Source organism: Schistocerca piceifrons, chromosome 4 (assembly GCF_021461385.2).
Source record: "Schistocerca piceifrons isolate TAMUIC-IGC-003096 chromosome 4, iqSchPice1.1, whole genome shotgun sequence".
In the NCBI taxonomy this organism is placed as follows: Eukaryota; Metazoa; Arthropoda; class Insecta; order Orthoptera; family Acrididae; genus Schistocerca; species Schistocerca piceifrons.
The window spans coordinates 250243760-250268362 of NC_060141.1; the positions used below are offsets into that span (position 1 = coordinate 250243760).

General features: G+C 38.5%; 1 protein-coding gene across 2 annotated transcripts in view; it reads left to right on the forward strand.

The window, feature by feature from the left end:
* Positions 1-24603, forward strand: part of LOC124795009 — a 78249-nt gene that overhangs the window by 33932 nt on the left and 19714 nt on the right. For both annotated transcript variants that reach the window (XM_047258771.1, XM_047258772.1), the window contains 2 exons: positions 407-574; positions 17774-17925. In XM_047258771.1, the coding sequence (XP_047114727.1) occupies positions 407-574; positions 17774-17925 (320 nt within the window). The remainder of the gene's footprint in view (positions 1-406; positions 575-17773; positions 17926-24603) is intronic.

Consider the following 24603-nt stretch of genomic DNA (forward strand, 5'->3'; position numbering starts at 1 on the left):
ATGACCACAGCCTCCAACTGCAGAGGCTGTGGTTGTGTGTGTGCGAGTTGTGTTTGCTTGATTACGTGAGAGAGAGGGTGTGTGTGTGTGTGTGTGTGTGTAATTCTGGTGAAGGCATTTCTGACCGAAAGCGTACTTTTTTGACTGCCTTGTTGTTCTGCCTATTTGCGACAGCATCTCTGCTATATTGTGAAAAGCAATCTATCCTTCTCATAATATTGTCGTTATTACATGCTGGATTTTCCTTAGTGAAAAAATTTTTCCCACATTTCTTAACTCACACATACTAATTAGGTTCATTGTTTTGCTATTAATAAGTTTCTTGTATTACTATGTTACTTTTTATTCAGAAGTATAGTGTTACTTCATTTGTAAATTAATAGAAATACAATAACTATGTTTTTAGTTCCCATGTGATATTGGTGGAGAGAAAAATACAGAGGCACAACAAAATTTGATTAGTAGTGAAGAAAGTGGAATTGAGGCTGCATGTCAACAAATTATTACCAATAACAGAGTCAGTGTCGAGCAAAATATGTTGAGCACTGAAGGCAGTATTGTAGCTGCTCAGAAGGTAAGTCTTTTACTAAAGTATCAAATGTATTTTATATTGCCACTAACTTGAAACCGTTGCCACTCTTTCATATTTGTTTCTTCAACAGCATTCCCCCTTGCTTTTAAAAATGATTTTCAGCATTATTTTGAAGATCCTAGGATCTTTTTATGTCCTCTACAAAAGGAAGGATCCCGCGTAAACCCCATCCACCATCTCTCTCTCTCTCTCTCTCTCTCTCTCTCTCTCTCTCTCTCTCTCTCTCTCTCTCTCTCTCTGTCTCATATTACTTGTCTTTATCTGGACTCTCCTATATATTTATCATTAGAAAATAATGTCAACCAAATCAACATGCCACATCATAAATATTGTCAGCAAATTGCAGAGGGGGCAGTACAAGGACAGTAATTTAAAAGCAATTTATAGAATTTTGAGGTGACTTCACACAGAATTTGCAGAATAATTACTCACCTTCCGCAGCTTGTATGGTGGACAAACACTACATTGATAAGATTAAGTAAGGCAAGTACAGAGGTACAAAGGCAGTAGTGTTTCCATAGTATCATTTGTAACAGAATAGGAACAAAAATGGAAAGGGGAGAGTTTTAATACTAGTATTTTCTATCTTTGGCTGTAAACCATATGAAAGTGAAATCAAAAGTCTGGCAAATTATTATGAAATAACTTTTGTTCAATAGCATGACTGTTTTTAAACATGATTCTTATAAGTTCAAATGCTGGACAATCTGGTAGAGTGACATCTCCAACCAGTGTTCAGTAATCCAAACTTACATTCATGTGAAGTCAACATATCTTTTAAAATCCTACCAATAAGCACAATGACTTGGATGCAATTGCAGGGATTGATAAGCCTGATGTTTTAATTATAACTGAATATTAGTATACAAATGAACTAATTAGTATATGTCAACCACTTCCATGATCTTTTTTTCTGCCTTCAGCAGCAAAGAGAAAAGTGATGATAGGATAGCAACTTTTACTGTGAGAGGTAGCAAATATAACATAAAAAGTATTTTTGGCATAGAGAGGGTATAATGGAATCAGCAGCAACTGGGGCAAAATGAGAACTTAATCATTATGGGTCTATACAGACCTCCCTGTGGTAGTCTTCTTCTTCTTCTTCTTCTTCTTCTTCTTTTTTAAGAACGGATCTTCAGTCCCCTTTGAAGTACTCCCCACTTGCACTAATACACTTGTCTAATCTTTTGTGATGTTTGACAGAACCTCCATTGTTTTTTTCTCTTCACCTCAGCAAAATGCTTTCCTTTCATATTTCTTTTCACTGGAGGGGAAAAAAAATGTCACATGGGGCAAGGTCAGGTGAGTGTTGGGTGGGTGGAGGGGGGGGGGGGGGAGTTGAGGAATAGGGGTCATACCATTTCTGGTCAAGAACTGTCATACAGACAGGGCTGTATAAGCAGGAGCATTGTCATGATGGAAAAACCATTTACCCAACTGCCACAAAATGGGCCAATTCTGCTGCACTCGTTGCCTAGTATTTTCAAAGCTTCCAAGTAGAAAGCCTGGTTAACTTTCTGAACATGCAGAACAAGCTCTGCGTATACAGCTCCTCTCACATGGGGAAAAAACCTCGTTTTAACATTTGATTTCACTTCACGAGATTTCTTGAGGAAAGGTGAACTTGGAAGTCTTCCACTGCCTTAATTGTTGCTTTGATTCAAGATCGTAAGCATAGCACAAAGTTTTGTCGCCTTTGATAAGTTTTTGAAAAAAGATTTGGATCATTTTGAGACTCGTCTTTCAAAGCACAGTATGCTTCCACATGATCCTATTTTTGGTCATCAGTCATGGCATGAATTTGGCAGACACCTTATGGCCATTGAAGGATGGCCAGAATGATGTCTGAAATCAACTGATGTTTCACCATTTTTTAAATGAGAAAACTGCTGAATCACTTGAGTTTTCCTCGTAGCTTTGTCCTTGTATTCTGTTTTTAACATTTCAGGAGTTTCTATTCCACTTTTTCCAAGCAAAAGGCAGAATTTCACCACTGCAAGCTGTTCACAAAAATCAGCCATTGCAAAAGTCAGTCACACAAAACAGTTGTCACTATAAACTCTGCCGAAACTAATCCGGACCTCCTTCAATGACAGCACTTGGCTTACTGTCACTGGAATATTCGCACTTTGTGCTCCTAGCAGCAAAACACAGTACTACGAAAGCTTTGCCCACCTTTTTTTTTTTTTACTGTCTGCTGACGCTAGCTTGAAATGTCTGTTGACGCCAGCTCGAAAAAGCTAATGTTAATGCTAGATCAGTTTAATTTTACTTTCCTGAGAATTGAGCCAACTGGAGAGGTCAGTAGCAGCAAATCATGCATTGATAGCATTGTAATTAACATGTCTCACTTTACAGTTTTGAACCTCGCCAGTTTCTGACCTCCAAGCTTTTCAGGGGCTGATAGAAGCTGAAAATCATTATGTCAGCAGCAAAAATAAAAAAGAAAAAAAAAAGTCACAAAAAGAACCACCCATGAAGACAATATTTAAAATCACAACAGTATGCTTTTTAGCTGAAAATGCTAGGAAAAGAACTACTTAACTTGCAGTGAATTTGCACCAGATTTTTATTATTGCTTCATTGTCTCATGTCCAGAAATTGCCTTTCCAATAAATGATTGCAAAAAAATACAAAATAGTCATTGCATTTTGCAAAAAATACAAAAAAGTCATTGCATGAAGTGAAAACAGTGAGAGAAAAACTCAGACTTTTCCAGTGAGCTGTGCTAAAGTGTGTCATTCTTGATGGATTAAAGGTCGAATTTAACAACTATCATGAATATTACAAAGATCTACTATTATAAGCTAGATGTAAACCCATAGTAATAATCTAGTAACACTGGCACAACTGCTTGGAAACGTATAAGTAGATTTAGTGATTGCAAGGAGAAATCAGCCAGTAATTTACCATCAGCTATAAAGGGATTACCATCAAATGCCAATATCAGATCGTAAATGTTTTTAATGAGTAGTTTTCTTCTGTTGGGAAATTGATCAGTGAACTCTCCAACAATATCCAGTATATGTATAAGCATATTCCTGTTAAAGAAAGCACATGGTTGTCCACTAGCACATTAAAAAGTTTCATAGACAATATGACTGCTGTCATGACTACAGCAGTAAATGATGTAATTGCATTATGTAGTCTTCCAAGCAGTCAGAAAATAGAACAAGTAACTCTGATTTACAAGAAAAGTTATAAATCCACAATGGTAAACTGTCAACCTATTGCAATCTTAACTGAATTTTCTAAAGTAATTGAGAAAGACCATTGACAATCCTGAGTCAACACAATCTAATCTTTGAAAATCAGAATACGTTATGAAAAACTTGTCATCTTAAAGAGCTGTAGCACGTTAGACATGCAAATAGATTCCTCAGCCAGTATGCTGTACAAAAACATTTTTGCTGTAAACATGATTAGCAAATTTTGTAAAGATGTGTATGAGCTAAAAACTGTGTATTGTTCATTATTCTCACCAAATTTGAAGTATGTTGTACAAGTATGGAGTGTAGCAATGCAAACTAACCTAATGATATTACTAATGCTGCAGGAAAAAGCTGCCAGAATTACTTGTATGCCCAACACATAGAATCATGTCGGAACCGGTTTGTATAAAGTTATATTACTTGTGAAAACAATAAATTCAAACTTAAACTGTGACTTAAATCAGCATGATACCCAACAAAAATTAAGATATGATGTAAATACCCACAGAACTGGGTTGTATGAAAAAGATGCACTTCCAGCTGGGCTCAAGTTAGCCAATGCTTTATGTAGAAAGCTCACAGCCCTTCCCATTTATAACTTAAAATACCAATTAAAAATAATTGTAATTTAAAATCCATTTTTTCCCTATATGAGTTCCTTTCAAAAATTTAGTACTTTTTGAAAATGTTTTTATGGAGAATAAAATAGCAACCTTAATGGAATATTTTGAAAATAAAATTAAAGCAGTCATGATTGCAATAGAACATTTACTGGATTAGATTAGATTCAGCTTTTTTTCCATAGACCCAAAAATGAGATTATTCCCATTGATCTGGTACAAGTCAGAAAGAATAACATAAAAAACATCAAACATTTGAATATAATACTCACTACCCTGATCATATATTAGGAGACGGTCAAAATATGTGAATACATTACAGTAAACTGGAACTGCTGATATTTACAGAATTGGTACACTGTCAGAATGAAACATAGTTATGCACTTTTAATAAATTCATCATACACAAAATACCTAATCTTCACTGTTGTAACAAAGGGGTGAGGATGGTGGAGAGTAGGTGAAGGATGTGGGAGGCTAGATTTCAGAGTTGTTGGTCAGTGAGTGCCAAGATTCTTTCAGTGTGAGCACAATAATCAGCTACAATGAGACATCCAGCATCATTGAGTTTGTGGATTTTGGGGAGCATATAGAAGGTGGATGTGTGGGGTGTCATAATGGCAAGGAGAGAAATGGATTCAGGGGTGAGGTTCTGGGAAGGACCTAAAGGCTTTATGCAGAGATTGCAGGCTATGTTGGTTTTCTGGGATGGAATCAGTCTGGCACAGTTCACAGGTGGATGAGTCAGACAGTTGGTGTAGGACTCCCACCAGGTAATCACAGCTTCATGCTGACAGCCATGGAACCTTTGTCTGCATGTAGAATGATGAGCTGAGGATCTGTTTTGAGACAGTATGTGTATGGCTGTCCTTTTTTCTGTTGAAATGTTGATTTTGTGAGGAAGGGACCAGGGGAAGGATGGTGAGGCCAAGTTGGAGGTAAGGAATTCCTGGAGTGTTGCTGATGGTGGTTAGGGGGAGGGGAGAGGATCACAGTTGGATGGTGGTACAAACTGGGAGAGGCAGAGTTTAGTGTTGAGATTAGGTTGACTGTGGTTGGAGGGCCTGGTGGCAGAGAAGTGTTTCCATCACAAGGACTTGAAGAAGTAGAGTAGGCCTTTGACAAGTCCAGCATTGTTAAGTTTGAATGTAGAACTGAAAGTGAGGCCTTTGAATAGGAGTGAAACTTATGTGGCTGACAATGTCAGTGGAAAAGTTAACAACAGTGTTTTGGGGTTGTTTTTTCTCTGGATTTAGCAATGTGTTGAAAGGGAATTTTGGGAGATGGGGAAAGTTGAAAAGCTCAGCTAGGCAAGGTCAGGGTGCTGTGAGGGTTCGACAAGGAGGAACATTGTGGGTAGGATAGGGGCTGGATAATAGTGGCATGAGGTGGCAGAATGATGTCATCAGACTGGATATCTTATGTAGGAGATGTCTCGAATACTTTTCCAGATGCTGGAGTGCAAGGAATTCGATTTCAGAGATGTGATGCATGTAGTAGTGATTGCATGGTAGCAGTATGTTGCAGAGGGGGAGAGGTGGTTCTAGGATATTTGTGCCATGGAGAAATTTTTGCATTACCAGATGTGTGAGGGAAAGAGACAGGCAGAATCTGAAAAGATGAAGAGGTCATTGTGAAAGGAGGAATGGGAACGAGAGAAAGGAATTTTATAGTAGACCGTTTGAGGGAGGGGGTATTCCATGGTTTAGGCAGCATTTAAGGAACAAGATGTGACAGAGTTTCAGCCCGTGAATGGTATATTTCTCTGAGGTATGGCAGTGGGGAAACAGAAAATGATGCAGGAATGGGCAAATGAAAGTATTAGGTAGATGTGGGACAATTGGACAACAGGAAAAGATACATAAAATACATATAGATATTCAAAAATTTGTAAAAATATACAAAAATGCACATAAAAAAGGGAAAAAAGAACAGAACTAATGAGGTAAGGGAGGATGCAATTTTGGGGTCAGGGAAGAGGGTGGAGGTAGACTGGTTAAATTCACAAGAGCCTGTGGCACAACAGCTAAAACCTCAGGTAAAAAAATCTCATATCACTGTTATCTTTTCCACCAAAATCCTCAGCTCCACAGAAGTTTCAGTCCTATCCAAAGGCCTCACCTTAAACCCAGATTTAACCATGTTGGACTTGTCAAAGACTTCCTCTCCTTCTCCCAATCCCTGCCTCTCCCAGTTCATATCACCATCCAACAGAGATATTTCCCCCTCCCACCTAACCACCTTGTGATCACCTTCTAGGAATTTCTTACCTCCATCTTGCCCTTACCATCCTTTCTCTGGTCCCTTCCTAAGAACACCAACCTTTTGGCAAAAGAAAGGACAGCCACACACAGCCTGAAAACAGATCATGACTTAAAATACTGCCTGCAGACAAAGGTTCCATGACGTCATTCTGAATCGCAGTGACTACATGGCAGATAGCTTCCGCCAGTTGCCTGATTCCTCCACCTATAAACTCTGTCAGCATGCCAATTTGCTCCAATCCCAAAGCCCAACATAACCTCGAATCCCTGCTTAAAGCCTCAGGCCCTTCCCAGAACCTCTCCCTTGAACCTATTTCTTTCCTTACACCTATGACGCCCCCACACACCCACCTTCTACATCCTCCTAATAGTTCTGGATGCCCAATTGTAGCTGACAGAATTTCTGTCCTCACTGACCAACTGCCTGACATCAAGCCTCCCACATCAAAGATTTTGACAGCTGCCCTCCTTCCCACATCAAAAAATCCCTTCCATACAGCCTGATCACCCAGGGATGGCTTACCTCCAATGACAAGATCTCTCTTGCCCAGTATGCTGAAGGTCTCGCTAAGGCCTTCACAGACAGGCACTATCCCCCATACCCAGCCCACAAACAGATTACCCCTGCTATATCCCTACACCCCCCGCCCCCTCCCCTCCCAGCATCCCCAAGAACTATCTGAAATGCAGTGCCCCCTTTGTCACCCAATACCACCCTGAACTGGAACAATTGAACCTCATTCTTTGTCAGGGTTTTGTTTATCTATCGTCATGCACCGAAATTAGGGACATCTTACCCAAAATCCTTCCCACTCTTCCTACAGTGATGTCTTGTCATCTCCTCAGAGCTCTCCTCCCCTCACTCTCATTGTGCACTGCTCTCTGTCGACGCATCCAACAATCTTTTCCCCTTCAATGCTCCTTTCCTTTCCACTCACTGACTCTGGGCCAGGGCACCTTAATCTCATTCCTTCACAACCTGAACACCTCCTCTTCCATCCACTTCACTTGGTCCTCCACAACCCAGCATACCACCTTCCTGGACGTTGATCATCTCCTCTCTGATGGTGCCATCCACACCTCTGTCCACATTAAACTCAACAACCACCAGCAGTACCTGCATTTTGACAGCTGCTATCACTTCCACACCAAAAATTCCCTCACAGACAGCCTGGCTAGCCAGGGATGGTTGATCTACTGAGACGGAAGCTCTCTTATCCGGTATGTTTGAACGTCTCACTAATGCCTTGACAGACCGGAACTATCCCCTAGACCTAGTCCGCAAACAGATTTCGCAAGCCATATCCATACACACCCCCAATCCCCCCACTACCTCCAAGAAACAGCTACCAAGGAGCACACCCTTCATCACGCAATACCAGCCTGGATGGGAACAGCTGAACCACATCCTTCATCAGAGCTTTATTTATCTATCATCATGCCCTGAAATTATGGACAACCTACTCAAAATACTTCCCACCCTTCCTACAGTGGTGTTCCGTCGCCCATCCAGCCACCGAAACATCCTAATCCATTCCTATAAAACAGCCAATTCCAGCCACTCCTTATCACAGGGATCATATCCAAGAGAGAGACACAGATCCAAGACCTGCCCAATCAACCCATACAGCACTTTGTATTTCACTCCTGACACAAGCTTACCTTACCCCATCACAGGCCAGTCCTCTTGTGAAAACAGCCATGTCATGTACCAACTCTGCTGCAATCATTGTTCAGTTTTTATCTTGATGTGACTACCGACCAGCTGTCCACGAGAATGAATGGTCACTACCAAACTGTGGCCAAGAGCAAAGTGGACCACCTGTGGCACAACATGCAACTGAACATAGCATTCTCATTTTCAAAGACTGCTTCACAATCTGGGCCATATGGATCCTCTCCTCCACCACCAGCTTTTCTGAACTGCACAGACAGGAGTTGTTCTTACAATACATTCTCCACTCCTGAAATCATTCCACCTTCAACTTACAGTAACCTACTGTCCCCACACCCTTCACTTCATCTGTCCTGTCGTCTCCTCAGAATTCCCCCTCCCCTCACTATCATTATGCACTACGCACCCAGCGATGTTTTCCCCTTTTCTGCTCCCCCATTCCTGCTCTCCTGTCCACCCCCAATTCTCCACTGCCTTCTGATGCTGCATCTGGCAGCTCTGCTCTGCCACTTCGAGTCCTTGCGAATTCCACCAGGCAGTGCTGTTTCCTCTTCCCTGACCCATACCCTGTTACCCTTTGCACTCCCCTATCCCAGTCCACATTGTTTCTGCTGTTCACCATGTTTCAGTTGCATTCTGGTCAGAGCAGTCGTGTGTGTGTGTGTGTGTGTGTGTGTGTGTGTGTGTGTGTGTGTGTGTGTTTATTTATTTTTTGAAGAAGACTTTGACTGGAAGGTTGTATGTAAAAGTCTTTTTGTCATGCCTGTTTGCAACTCAACGAATAATCTTTGCAGAGACTAACAATCTATCCTTGTCACAATATTTTCAAAATTAAAATAAGTTGTTCCCACGATAGCAGGAAGTTGCTGTGTATGAAGCAGATATCGTGGCTGCACAAATGTCAACTGCTGACTAGGGCAGAGGTGCTATGGGTCAAATATTGAATGTTCCACCCATGTTTATCACATTGCATCATTTAAAGTTAATTGGGCATACAGCATATAAAAGTGTTATTAAAGTAATGTATATGTAGAACAGTTGTACAAAAATTAATAAAAAAAGTTACATGACACATAAATAGTTACTACATCAAGCAGTTTGTCGAACTACATTTAAAAAAATACAGGAGACCTTTCCAGTTGTAATCGGCTGTAAGTGGATGGAGTATACTGTATTGGTATTTTAGGAAAACTCATAGAGTGTAATTGTAGCAAAGAAACTGGCTGCCATGCAGGATAGAGATGCTGTTGATGTGCATAGAAACCACTGAAGAAAAGTGTGAAGTAACCATCATTACAACTGGCAACTGAAGTGTGTATAACATTAGGTATAAAGCAGTATATTATATAGAAATTATCCGTGTCATGATGAGTGGTAACCTAATATTACATGCACTTCTGTTGCCAGTCATCATGGCACTGCTAATTTCTACGTAATATACGGCTTTATACCTAATACTGTATATGCTTCTGTTACCTGTCATCATGATTGTTACTCCATTGAAACCAACAGCACCACATAGCTCTGTATTTGCTATGATTATGTTGCATGAGTTTTTCTTGAAATGCCCACCGAGGCTACCTAAATACGTATAGCTGGGTATTCTCCTGTATTTATTTAAATGTATTTTGACAAACACCTTTACATAGCAGCTGTTTATGTAGTGTTATGTAACATTTCTGTTAATTCTTATACAACTGTTTTATGTTTAAATTACTTTAATAATAGTTTTGTGTGTTACTGATGTAATGAAAGAAGTGATGAGCAGAGCATTAGTACTTAATCCTTAGCCCCTCTTTCTTAGTCAAAAGTTGACACCAATACATCCACGGTATGTGCTCTGCTCACAGCCATCACCTACCATCAAGGACATAACTTTTTAATTTTAGTCATATTTTATGTAGCTTACATTAACTGTTATTATTAGATTTCCCTCTAAATCTATATTGTACTTATTTTTCAGAGCATATGGTCTGAAGACAGTTGCTATTTGAGTGAAACTTCACCATTTTGTAATAAAAGTTACATTGCATCAAGAATGTTTTAATTTCAAAACAAAACTTTAGTTTGTAACAAAAGTATTAACTGATGTGTTGAGAATAATAATCTGTATTTTTTGAATCTGTTTTATTTCAAGGGTTAATTTCTGATTATTCGATATTGAATAAACATTATTATTATGAAAACTTGAGAACCTTATTATATTTGCCTCAGCATAAATACGGAAATGTATGGTTTACTGGTGTTAAGCAATGATCTTTTTTCTAGGACAGTTACTAACTACACTAACCGTTAGTATTCCACGTGCGATCAAGAGAGCTTGACAGACAAGTAAAAGTGTATTTAAGATATTTACATATCCCCACTATATTCTTTTCTGGCTCTTACGGCAATACCACAACACACTTCTGTACTGCATAGGGCCTGACAACGCTATTGGGAACAAAGTGTGGGGACATATCAGTAAATGAAACTGAGTATTTTAAATTTGTAGGTATTTGTATTGATGATAATCGGACCTGTAAGCCCCTTGTTACAGCTGTCTTGAGTTCTGCAACTGTGCATTGCGGATAGTATCAGATTTTGGAGACATAAATTTCAGGTAGTTCTTTACTAATCATACTCTGATTCACTGATGTCATATGGCATTATATTCTTGGGTAACTCATCATAGAGGAACAATATGTTTGTTGCACAGAAGTGTGAAATAGACAATATGTGGTGTACACTCTAGAAGTTCGTGTAGACACATACCTTTCGATGAACTTTTGGACATATTGACAGCAGTCTTGTAGTACATTTACTCCCTTATGAAGTTTGTTGTCAACAGTAACTCACAGTTTGAAAGCAACGGAAACGTTTATAATTGTCATACCAAAAAAATAAGTGAATTACATTATCCACAGCCTCAGTGGGGCACAGGTAGGAGTGAGGTATTCAGCCATAAAAATCTTCGATCTTCTGCACAGTGACGCAAAAAATTAATATATAATGAAATAATAAAATTTATTACAAATACTAACTGAAAAGATATGTGCTTCATGGCTCCTCCTAGTCCATAGCAGAATTTATGAGTATGCTATAGTATGATGATGTGATTTTAAGAGAGAAGGAAGGAGAAAGTGTATTACAACTGTTAACTTGTTCAGCATCACAGTGAGTGGTTGCAGTTTTGTTGAATGTAACATGCAGATAATTATACGAAACCAAACTAAAAACAGTATATTTTTGTTTTCCTGTATGACTGGACCACCTTGCTTTGGGTAACTAAGATTACATATCAATACTTGAGCAGTATGATTCACTATGTGATAAAAATTATCTGACCACCTGGCTGAAAATGACTTAAAAGATTGTGGTGCCCTCCATCAGTAATGCTGAGATTCAATATTGTGTTGGCCCACCCTTAGTTTTGATGACAGCGTCCACTCCCACAGACATTTGTTCAATCAGGTGCTGGAAGGTTTCTTGGGGAATGGCAGCCCATTCTTCATGGAGTACTGTACTGAGGAGAGGTATTGATGTTGGTTGGTGAGGCCTGGCATGAAGTCAGCGTTCCAAAACATCCCAAAGGTGTACTATAGCATTCAGGTCAGGACTCTATGCAGGCCAGTCCATTACAGGGATGTTATTGTCATGTAACCCACTCCGTCACAGGCCGTGCATTATGAACAGGTGCTTGATCATGTTGAAAGATGCAGTAGCCATCCCCAAATTGCTCTTCAACAGTGGGAAGCAAGAAAGTGGTTAAAACACCAATGTAGGCCTCCATGAAAAACACGACCACACCATAACATCACCACCTCCGAATTTTACTGTTGGCAACACACACACCGGCAGATGACGCTCACCTGGCATTCACCAAACCCACACCCTGCCATCGGATCGCCACACTGTGTACTGTGATTCGTCACTCCACACAACGTTTTTCCACTGTTCAATCGTCCAATGTTCACGCTGCTTACACGAAGCGAGGCGTGATGTGCCCATGAAATCCAAGTTTTCTCACCTCCTGCCTGACTGTCATAGTCCTTGCAGTGGATCCTGATGCAGTTTGGAATTCCTATGTGATGGTTTGGACAGATGTCTGCCTATTACACATTATGACCCTCTTCAACTGTCGGCGGTCTTTGTCAGTCACCAGACAAGGTCGGCCTGTAAGCTTTTGTGCTGTACATGTCACTTCACATTTCCACTTGACTATCACATCGGAAACAGTGGACCTAGGTGCCTCATTCAGCTCTCTCATGATGTCTAATGACTACTGAGGTTGCTGATATGGAGTACCTGGCAATACACTTGATATGAAAAATGTATATTTTTTGGGGTGTCCGCATACTTTTGATCACATAGTGTATGAGACTTTATGGCTCTGCATCAGTTGCTGCAGAAGCAGAAGCTATTTTTATTAATTTTTTGCATTCATTTTGCAGTTATTAGTATTGTTTTGGATACTACAACATGAGTTAACTGTACCCACTTGCAGCACGCACTACAGATAATGCTGTCTATTGTGATGGTATGTAGGGTGTCCAGATGCTGATGTATATAAAAAAAGAGAACAAACAGCTTCAAAAAGGATGACAAAGTTATAAAAAAAAGAGGACACACAGAAACATTCATTCAAATTTAATTTATTTAATAGCAAACATTCCTTAACTTTTATTGGTACTTCTGTGAAGATACAACTTCCTGTAGAGGTGTAGGCTTGCTTAGCAGATAGTTGTAAGAAGATACGCAGGAAAGTTCTTTTTAAAAAATACTGTACCATCAACATACCTTAATATATTCAATGATCAACCTGTTCCTGTCATCAGTCCACTGCATTTGTTTTATGCATGATATACTGAAAAAGTTGCCAGCAACTTTTAATGATTCAGAATGACAAGCAATAGACTTACTTCCATGGAAATACTTGGCCCATCTTGTACTACAAAAAAAAACCACTAATTCAGGATCATTACTGTTCTGTTTCTGAAACTGCCTAAAATTACAGAATTGGGCAGAACATTTGCACATTCAATTTCAAAAGCTTTACATTAACTTGTAAATAAAAAAGGCTTTTTTCAACATATCTGTAGTTAACCTCTTTTTAAAGAGACATCCATTTGAAACAGGAAAAGTCGTCAAACATACAAAGCTAACATTTTAAATATTCATGGCACGATTGATACAGCTACATAGCTTCCTCCATAAAAAGTTTAACTTATTTATCAAAGCCTTTTTATGTTGCAATTTCCATCTGGTGTTTAACCTTTAGGCAAATGAATTTTTCATTTAATTGGTCCTTTGGCACCTTATATACAGAATCCAAAATTTGAATCACTTCAGGCACAGAATTGTCCTCCTTTTCTAGCTGCAGAATATTTAAATTGAACACAAACATCAATGAATGCAAATGCCATTAGTAGAGTTCATTTAAGTATTCTCAAAAAGCTGAAAGAAAACCTTTGGTGGCTTGCTTTCAGACAGTAAGTAAGATTTCAACAGAAAGATTATCAACTATGTGCTGAATTGCACTATGCAAAATGTGAGCTAGACATCCCCATTGATTAAATTCTCATTGTTCAAAGATGTCGTTTTTGTTGTTGTTGTTGTTGTTTTTTTGGTCTTCAGTCCAGAGACTGGTTTGATGCAGCTCTCCATGCCACTCTATCCTGTGCAAGCCGCCTCATCTCCCAGTACCTACTGCAACCTACATCCTTCTGAATCTGTTTAGTGTATTTATCTCTTGGTCTCCCTCCACGATTTTTACCCTCCACACTGCCCTCCAATACTAAATTCGTGATCCCTTGATGCCTCAGAATATGCCCTACCAACCGATCCCTTCTTGTAGTCAAGTTGTGCCACAAATTTCTCTCCAATTCTATTCAATACCTCCTCATTAGTTATGTGATATACCCATCTTATCTTCAGCATTCATCTGTAGCACCACATTTCGAAAGCTTCTATTCTCTTCTTGTCCAAACTATTTATCGTCCACGTTTCACTTCCATACATGGCTACACTCCATACAAATACTTTCAGAAACAACTTCGTGACTCTTAAATCTGTACTCGATGTTAACAAATTTCTCTTCTTCAGAAACGCTTTCCTTGCCATTGCCAGTCTACATTTTATATCCCCTCTACTTCGACCATCATCAGTTATTTTTGTCCCCAAATTGCAAAACTCATTTACTACTTTAAGCCTCTCATTTCCTAATCTAATTCCCGCAGCATCACCCCACGAAAGGCAAAGGTCCCGAGTTCGAGTCTCGGTCCGGCACACAGTTTTAATCTGCCAGGAAGTTTCATGTTCACTATGCTGTTTGTAGTAGCTTACCTGCATTCCTATTTTTTATTCATTATTAAACCTACTCCTGCATTACCCCTATTTGATTTTCTATTTATAACCCTGTATTCACCTGACCAAAAGTCTTGTTCCTCCTGCCACCGAACTTCACTAATCCCCACTATATCTAACTTTAACCTATCCATTTCCCTTTTTAAATTTTCTAACCTACCTGCCGCAATTAAGGGATCTGACATTCCACGCTCTGATCCATAGAACGTCAGTTTTCTTTCTCCTGATAACGACGTCCTCCTGAGTAGTCCCCGCCCGGAGATCCGAATGGGGGACTAATTTACCTCTGGAATATTTTACCCAAGAGGACGCCATCATCATTTATCCATACAGTAAAGCTGCATGCCCTCGGGAAAAATTACGGCTGTAGTTTCCCATTGCTTTAAGCTGTTCGCAGTACCAGCACAGCAAGGCCATTTTGGTTAGTGTCACAAGGTCAGATAAGTCAATCATCCAGACTGTTGCCCCTGCAACTACTGAAAAGGCTGCTGCCCCTCTTCAGGAGCCACACATTTGTCTGGCCTCTCAACAGATACCCCTCCGTTGTGGTTGCACCTACGGTACGGCTATCTGTATCGCTGAGGCACACAAGCCTCCCCACCAACGGCAAGGTCCATGGTTCATGGGGGGAGGAAGATGCCTTTAGTCAACTGTATATATTTTTGTCTTCCTTGTGATTTGTACCCCCAAAGTTTGTGTTAGCATTATCACTGGTAAATGATACACATTTGTTAGCAATACCCAAATGTTGTAGTGTTTCTGTAATATAATGTGCAACAGTCTTAGATGTTTCATTTGGAGTACATTTTAGATCAATTACTTTTGTTTTTAAACCACAAAGTTTTTAATCAAAATACTGAATAAGAATGAGGAACATTTTTATGTTGCCATGGCTAATTCCATCGGCCGAGACACCAAAACAAGATGTCCCGCTCAAAGCCCACATGGTTACATTCAAGGCATGAGGAGCAATTACATTGTTTATAATGCTTTGTGTTTTTGTTCTGGCTGAAGAGATCTTTTTAGCATCATCTGAATCAAAATAAATTACTTCATCTAATTTTGGCATGCGGTCCATTGACCTGTAGGTAAAATGATGCCTACCATTATGGAATGCTAGTGCTCCTTCTCCAGCAAGAACTCAGTCACTTAAAAGGTAAAGTAGATTGGTGTTGCTGAAGTAATATGTCTATCCTAGGCATTGGAGTGCAAGCGTGAAGATTTTTCTTTTGCTTCTGAGTGGTAGTATGATCTTAGATAACTTGCCCACCTAGTGCAAGGAATTTAAAATATTTCAGTGACACATTGACTTGAATTTTGTTTATGTAAATAAATTAAATGATGTTTATGTATGTTATGCAGAACTGGAGAACTTTATGGCCAATTGTTCTCATTCAGTCTTCTGAATATAAACAGATTGAATGACTAAGTACCCATGAAATAAAACCATGACGACAAAAACACTCTGCCGAGGTATTTCTTAAACTTATTGGCCACTGTCATGTAAGTTACAGCTCCACATATTTTACATTCTGCTTTGAATTCAGTTCTCCCTTTCTTGAAGGGAAGGCAAACTATTTGTAAGAAAGAACATCTGAGAATGTACACTTGCATTTAGGCAAACTCACTTGGCTTCAATAAACAGAAAATTACATTCGCCCATGAGTACTAAGTATGTGACATGAAACCTATAATGCTAAGCCAAGACAATCGTGAACTGAAAATACAACACGGAAACTTTAAATAATCAATAGTTGCAGTCACTTATGGATCCATCCATATTAGTAGTGAAAAATCGATAAAATCGGTGAAAGATCAATAGAACGGGAATAACTTCAAATATATATTATTGTGGTCAACTTTGCAATAAAGGAGGACAGTGTAAGAACTCCACCAAGACTCTGGATGAGAGATAAAAAGCAGGACATGTACGGATTTATTCAGATGTCTGGTCACCCTTATGGTGTGTTTCTCTTTTGTTCATGAAGGCTGTGGCAACTTAACGTGTCTTCTTTACGATAAGTAGCAATCTGTCTGTTTCCTACATTGTTTATATTCCTGTGTGGAGTTTCCATTGTTTGGTGATGTGTCTTTCTGTGACACACAAATAACTTGCAAAAGTTAATCATTTGCCTCACAAAGAAAACGCTGTTGATTTCACTGTTAACTTGGGTGAACAAGGTGGTTATTCGTTTTCCATCTATGCAACCACTAACAGGTTTTGTTTTCATCTTGTTTGCTTAACTTTACTGAATGTATTTAATCTATTGTAGGGAAAAACAGTATTTGCTGCCACTGAATACGTTTTTCAATACAGTACATAAAATGCATGTATTGTCATAAAATCCATTTTTTAGTGCATATGGTGTCTAAATGATTTGTGCTGTTAGATTTTGTTGTCTTTATCTCAAAGACAATGTTCCCAGATGCTAGAAGTTTTGCATTAATAGTTATTGTTATTGTAAAGTCTAAAGTTATTTATTTCTCTATAGTTAGGAAATTTTATGGTAAAACTGGGAGACTGTTTTGTAGACCAACATCAGGTGAAGTGTTGTCAAAAGCTCTGCTAGAATAATATTCATGTGATTAATCAGGCTTAACTCCGCTGTTAAGAATGGGTCATAGGTTAGACGCTGTTGACATGACCTTTTAACCCTCGAAGTGATAAAGTTCTTCAAGAGATAGTCTCTCAGTGCAGATATGTCTACAGCCTCAAGACAAGCTGAAGTTGCTGTAGGCCGAATTAAAGTCATACATTCACACTTGAACTCATCTCCGGTTTGTATTTTCTTATTAAAAGTATTGCATTTACTAGTGTCCAATAGCTATAGAATTCAGAACATTTACAGCAAATTTAGTCACTGTGTTCACCTTTCAAGGTGTCTCTCTCTCTCTCTCTCTCTCTCTCTCTCTCTCTCTCTATGTAGATATATATAATCACTAGTTCTTTCTTTACCTCTTTCACCCTAGTGCGCTTCACAGGTGTAGATATCCATTGTGTAAAGGATACCATAAATGAACATTTTATATCAAAGCATAATTAAAAATGTATTTTTTATTTACAGCAAATTGCTGGTTCTGAGATGAGCACTGCACAAGGTACTAAGAAAGGAATTTCTACCCATGTTCTGGACACTGCCAAAGGAAAACCTGCCAATGGATTGCAGGTCAGCCTTTACCGGTTGATGGGTGGAAAATGGACAATTGTTTCTGAAGGGTAATTTTTACTACATTCATTATGGTAGATGTAATATGTTGTTGGTTTTGTAGGTTTGTAGTATAATGAAGTATCAGATAGATAGACAAAAATATTCTTGTCATATTGCACGTGTAACTAGCTAAAATTGATTCAGTGAAGTGATTAGTTGATAAGAAATTACTTTAGCAAGTTTTGTAGGCAGGAGAATCAATGTAATTCATTTCAGAACTGCCCTTTCATTTAAATCAAAAGAATACTTTATTGTTGAAAGTATATAAAATTTTAATATACTGTGCTGCACTCAGTCTAATTACCTTCCGTAATGCTGCTAAGTTTCATTGACTTCTTCTCTTGGATCATGATACCATCCCTAAGAAAGACTTTTAACACAAGCAGTGTGTCCTCAATAGATCACAGAGAAGGCCAACAGAACATACAAACATTGCTAGGTACAGTAGATGTCCTCCTCCATCATTGTTCAAATTTGTTCAGCCATTCAATGGCCACTTCCATAGAAGGGCTGAATTCTTAAGTACCAAGTGCAATTACTTAAGGCATTTAATTCCTACTGAGGTGCACAATTAAATAATTTATTTTTTTAAAGTGCAGAAATGACCTTATTTCAACTTCATACAAGCTAACAGCAGCTGATACCTTATGGAGGCATCTCCTTCACTTTTAATAGTCAACCTTTTTCAGAAGCATATCAACGGACCACAGAAATATTTTTTCAGAATGCTCTTATGTCTTTCATATATAGCTACCAGAAATGAATGAAGGCTAGATGACATCCAAAAACAGGCGGAGAAGGGTGGTGGAAATGACTGAAAAAAACGAGTCGGGAAGGGAGAAGTGGTAATTGCACATACTTATTGTCGAATGCAAATAATATCATAGGCTCAACTAAAATTGTAAATCATTTATTTGTACCATAGACATTTATGTGATACATAAGTGTCTATACTGAGATTTCTGCATTTTCACTAATATGAGTGTTTTAATGTCTCCTACATTATACACTGATAAGCCAACACATTAAGACAGTTTGTTTAACAGCATGTTGGTTGAAGTTTGAAGTACAACAGAGCAGTGATGTTGAGTGACATTGATTCAACATGTCATTGGTAGGTTTCCAGAGGCATGTGGTATCAGAGTCAAAGAACAACTCATGAAATTCCCATAAATTATGAGCTGGTGCTTGCACTCAGCAGCATCCTAAAGGTGTTCCATTGACTTCAGATCTAGTGAATTTGATGGACAAGATATCAGCAAGAGTTCACTAGCATGCTCCCCAAACCACTGTAGCATGATTCTGGCCTTGTAACATGGGCTGTTATCCTGATGGCAGATACTGTCACGGAGCCTGTGATTTCTACCACAGCTCCCAACAAAACTCAGATGAATTTCTGTCATAGTTTAATATGTCCCGACTGGCATGCACGTGTGGAACAGTGCATGTTTCAAGCAGCCATTCACCTGAGTGAGTGTTATATCCAGGCATCAAGAAATATGTTGTCATCGATCCTTGGTTCGATCTTGAGGATCTCGTGGCTGTTGCAGTCATAATTGACAGTATTGTTGGGTCAATGTGTGATGTGTTTGCCTACTTTATTTCTTTGTTTGTTGTCCTCAGTGTCGACGTACTGCTTTGATACATTGACTGAAAAATGGGTTGTGGAAGTACAACACTGACTACTTTAAATGATGTAGCCAATAGGTGTACATTCACTGTTCACAACCTGCCCAGTAGTACACAGTTATATGTGGCCAGTGCACTATTGTTTTAACTTTCCATAAGCATCATTAATAGTATGCAGGCAAACCTCCACATACTGCTACACATGTGGAGCAGACACTGTCATTGTTTTAACACACGGCCTAATTGTCAACACTTATTTCACAGTTAAGTTGAAGCATTGTTGTTGTTGTTGTTGTTCTAATCAACACAGGTTTCTGATCTGAAACGAGCCATGGACTGACTGTCTCGGGACCAAAAATTGGGCCCTTATATATCCTCCAATAATAGGTACTGAAACTACACATTGTTCGAAGTTAAATTTACAGAAATTACAATTAAAACTTAACTCATTAAATTAACTGAATACATCAAAAAATTCAGTCTTTTTAAGAGTTTCTTCTACTACAAGTCTTAGGCCGAATTATTTGTTTAAATCATGAAATTAACAAATATTGTTATGCAAACAATACTTTTGACAAAACTGTAATTAATTTGGAATTAATTAAGGGCTGGCTTTGCAAACATGTTTTCGAATAGAGCCAAATAAATACTTAAAGAATGCTAGTGTTTCCTCTTGCAAACATTTTTAATAATTATAGAATTTTTATTTGTTTATACACCAACAATTTAAGTTATGAAACAGTCACTGATTTCACCCTATAACAAAAGATACTAACTAGGCATGATTGAATTAAATTAGAAAATCAATTACATTCATAAAACTGAGCACGAAACTAGATCAGGTGCTATATTCTGTAAAACTGGATGCCAACCTTTCTCTTCTATGGAAATGCAGATTATATTCATGTATGTTAATGGTAATTAGTTAAAATTGAAAAAATGAATTTAAGTAGGCAGATGGCAAAACAAGAGGAGAAGTAAAAATATCCCAACTTGCTTTGTCACAAGTGTGGGACCACTTAGGGATTGTCTGCTGCAGAGTGTGCTGAATGCTGTGCTCTGAAACACTTGTGCCTTCACCAACATCGTACTCTGTCATGAGATGTTGCACAGATCACTGCCTAACCTTCTTAATATAGCAGGCAAGCAGTGGCGGTGCATCCATTAAGGCTCTAAGGCTGAGCCTACCCAAAAAATTCAAAACAATTCATCCAAACTGAATTTAATCAGATCTGTTCACATACCCTAATAAATGTTTTCAAATATTGTATGTCTGAGCTTTGTATATGCACCCGTCAGTGTTATAATGCACCACTCCTCTAGCTTTGCAACCAATAGTATCTTGGAGTTCCATGCTTCTTATGAGCATTCACAGTAATCCCATTTCTTTCACGTGATGGACTGGGGTTTCTACAGCCTGGATACGGTTTTTAAAAGCTGGTGTTTGATTTGTTTCTACTTCTCACATGCTGGCGGATACACGCATTGGAATGACAAGTCATTCAGCAGTTCCCTAACAACACTACTTTGCATCCTTTACACACTAGCAGCAAGCCAGGTAGAATGAAACACCATAAATGCTTAATTTAAATGCTTACTTAAAACACAAAGAACAAGAAGGCATTCATAATTCATAGAAAATAAATGTGAAGGCATCATTGGATGTTGTTCCAAGATGATAGGAAATAGTCTATGTATTTTCATTGTTCCTCAGATTAAAATTTGTATGGTATTGTACTAAACCGGGGACTTAGAAACGGTGGAGAGGCTTCGTCCTTCCATAGCCCTCAGTGGTTCACAACTCCATAACAGGCCACAGCAGTCCACCTACCCCATTACTGCCCCACACCGAACCCAGGGTTATTGTGCAGCTTGGCCCCAGTGGACGCCCACTGAATTTTTAATAGAAAACCCTGCAGTCCTCTCTCGCCTTTCTTTGGAAGATAAACTCCTGGTGAAAGAGTGAAAGCTGATGCCAACCAAGTCTGCCTATTACAAAATCTTATGGAAAATTTGTAAGCTGTTTCCAAACGCAATGGTACAATCCCAAACCACAGTTGTGGCAACATTGTAAGGAACAAACTTTATTGTTATTACTGTGTATTATTTGGAACAGGTAATGATGGTTTGGAATGGCATAAGTGGGGAGAAGGTGAAGAGAGTCTTCAAAATTTCCTTTCAAAAGCTGAAGAACATGGATGTTCCATTTCACATATAACAGCAGCTGTTAAATACAATCAGCTAGGTACAGTAAGAATTGACCATGCTCTTTCAAAAACAACACGTCTGGAGGCTTTGAATTGTAATGAGAAGGGTGATCAAAAGAGAAGTATTATGAAGAGACTTACTTTGACTGTCTGCTTTTTAGTACAGCAAGATTTAGCTCTTCAAGGTCATGACGAGTCTGAGGTGTCAGTAAATAAAGAAAATTATTTAGAACTTTTGGATTTCTTAGTGGAAGAAAAACCATACATGAAAGATATGTAACATCCGATGGAGTATTTAAAGGCACTTCCTCTGACACACAGAATGAATTAAAAGCTTGTATTATGGATGTTGTTAAAGAATAAATTTCAAGTGAAATTAAAAATATTCCCTTTTATATCAGTACAAGCTGATGAAACAATGGATATCTCAATTAGAAGTCAAATGAGTGTAATTTTTTATTTTGCAAATAACGAATCAGGAGAAATACAAGAGAGAAACATAGAGTTTTATGACATATCCAAAGACCGGAATGCACAAGGCATAGCCAGTGTTTAGTTTCAAGTGCTGAACAGTTGGAACATTGAAAAACAAATTAGTATCACAAATATACTGTAGCTGCAGTGCAGTGGTAGGGAAAAATTGTGGTGTCCATTCGGTGTCCATTCATGCACATCAGTTGAACTTGGCCTCCTGCATGCTTAAAAAAAAAATTTTTTTTTTAAATTACACACGCGAAAACTTTTGTAGCAAATCTATCAGAATTTCACGAAATTTTTAACCGTTCCAGCAAAAGAATTGAACTTCTAAGGGAAAGGGGAGCTAAACTACCAAGTCATTATGAAACAAGGTAGAATTTTCATTCACGCAGTGTACAAATCATTAATCTTCACTATACAAACTGAGAACAGCATTTAATGATGTGATGAACAATGAAGGGTGGGATGATAATTCTTTTCATCGAGCAGTTGGGCTAAATAGTATACTGGATAATCAAACTTTTCTTTTTCTACTGCAGTTGTACAATACAATTTTCCAGCATACAAGTATTTTGTTGGCCAGCTTGCAAAGTAAAACTGTGGACATAAGATCCTGTAAGCTCAAAATTGAAAACTGCATTAAGACTGTTGAAAGACTAAGATGTGAGGAAATTATTCTGAAATACATAGTGGAAGCTAAGAGCCTTATAAATTATGATGTTTACGCCCAGAAAAGGGACTGGAGGATAGAACTAATATATAAGAAATGTAACGGTGAGTTACTCTGTGTTGTATTTTTATTTATATGAAGGTGTTTAATATTTTTTGTATTTATTTATAACAATTTCTGTAGTCACTTCAATCCTATTAGAAATCTGTAATTAAGGTACTTTTGCAGTGTTTCTATTTCACAAGTCTTTGTTTTAAGATTTTTTCTTGTTTTGAAAATCGTAATCCTCAGCCTACCCTACAAAAATTGCAACACTTCGCCACTGCAGGCAAGCCACAGGCCTCCATGATCTCTGATGAGGTGTGGATGTCCAACACATTGTCGCCTTTGTGGTTTCAACGTCATTTTCCAAATGCTCAGTCCCGGGTGCCATGTCATAACATTTTACCCTCTTTCATGACAACAATATGGAAGGGTAAGATTGCTACCCACAACATAGAGGTGGCGTTGAGTTACAGATGGGTACAAGGAAATGACTGCTAAAATATTAAGCTTATGGACAAAGTCCTTCTCCCGAAATAGAAAACGTACATGCACTCTCAGAACCACAACTCACAAGCAGCCATTGTCACCAGGTGTCACAGCCCAGGCTGATCTTTCAATCTAGTGACTGAGGTCTGCAATTTTTCAAAGGCATTTTCTTTTTAGTTTAGGAGATGTGTGCAAACTGCCTTCTGTGATTAGAATTTTTGCTTACACTGTGTTGTGGCACTTTCTGCAATGAGTGATTTCTCCACATTGTGAAGTGTGATCTCACATTTTTAGGGTGACCTGTTTCACTTCCAAGTTTCCATAAAGGGGGAAGATGTTTGTGACATGTAGTAGTTGACTAAGTGTCAGGACAGCACACTGTATGCGATATTATTACAATGTGTGCAGATGGGAGAACTCCTTGCACGCATCACTGCAAGAAGAGACAACAAGTGAGCGTCTCCACCTGCTGTGTGGGGCCATTTGTTGCATTGCGTCATGCTTTGAAGGTGTTCAGAAGACAAGGACAAAAAGAAAAAAAGGCACAGTTACAATAGATGGTGTAAGAAATAGCTGTTGAGTTGGCTTATGTTAAGATATACATCTTGTCATGCTTCTTCACATGCTGCATGTGTTAAAGAAGATCTCTTAACCAGCTTAATATATGAAACAATGTTCTGAAAGACAATATTGCTGTAAGAGAAAGTTTTAATGAAGAAGATTTAAAGTTCAGTTGTTTATGTCATTCATGTTTCTAGGTAGACAAATAATGCTTTCTTTCAGCTCCCATCCACACTCAAGAAGACAAAGTCTTGTGAAGACTGTTGGAGCATGGTTGGATGGAATTGGCTAGCAGGTCCACCTCAGCAAATATCAAGGGAGACAACCGAAAGAAATTTTATTAAAAAAATCTACCGATATCAAACATAAGAGAGTTACAGATTGCACATGGGCAATGTAGCACTGATGCCCCACCACAAACCATCGCAGTTCGATCTCATGATCGTGACCTAGGTGAAGAACATGTATTATCAGGACTAAAAAAAGAGAGGAGAAGAAAATTTTATGCAAATTTCGTTGAAATAATTTGGGAAAATCCATGTTGCCAAGGACAACCGATACTAACAACAACAAAAGAAAAAAAGACTAAATGTATGTAGTGTAGCATAATA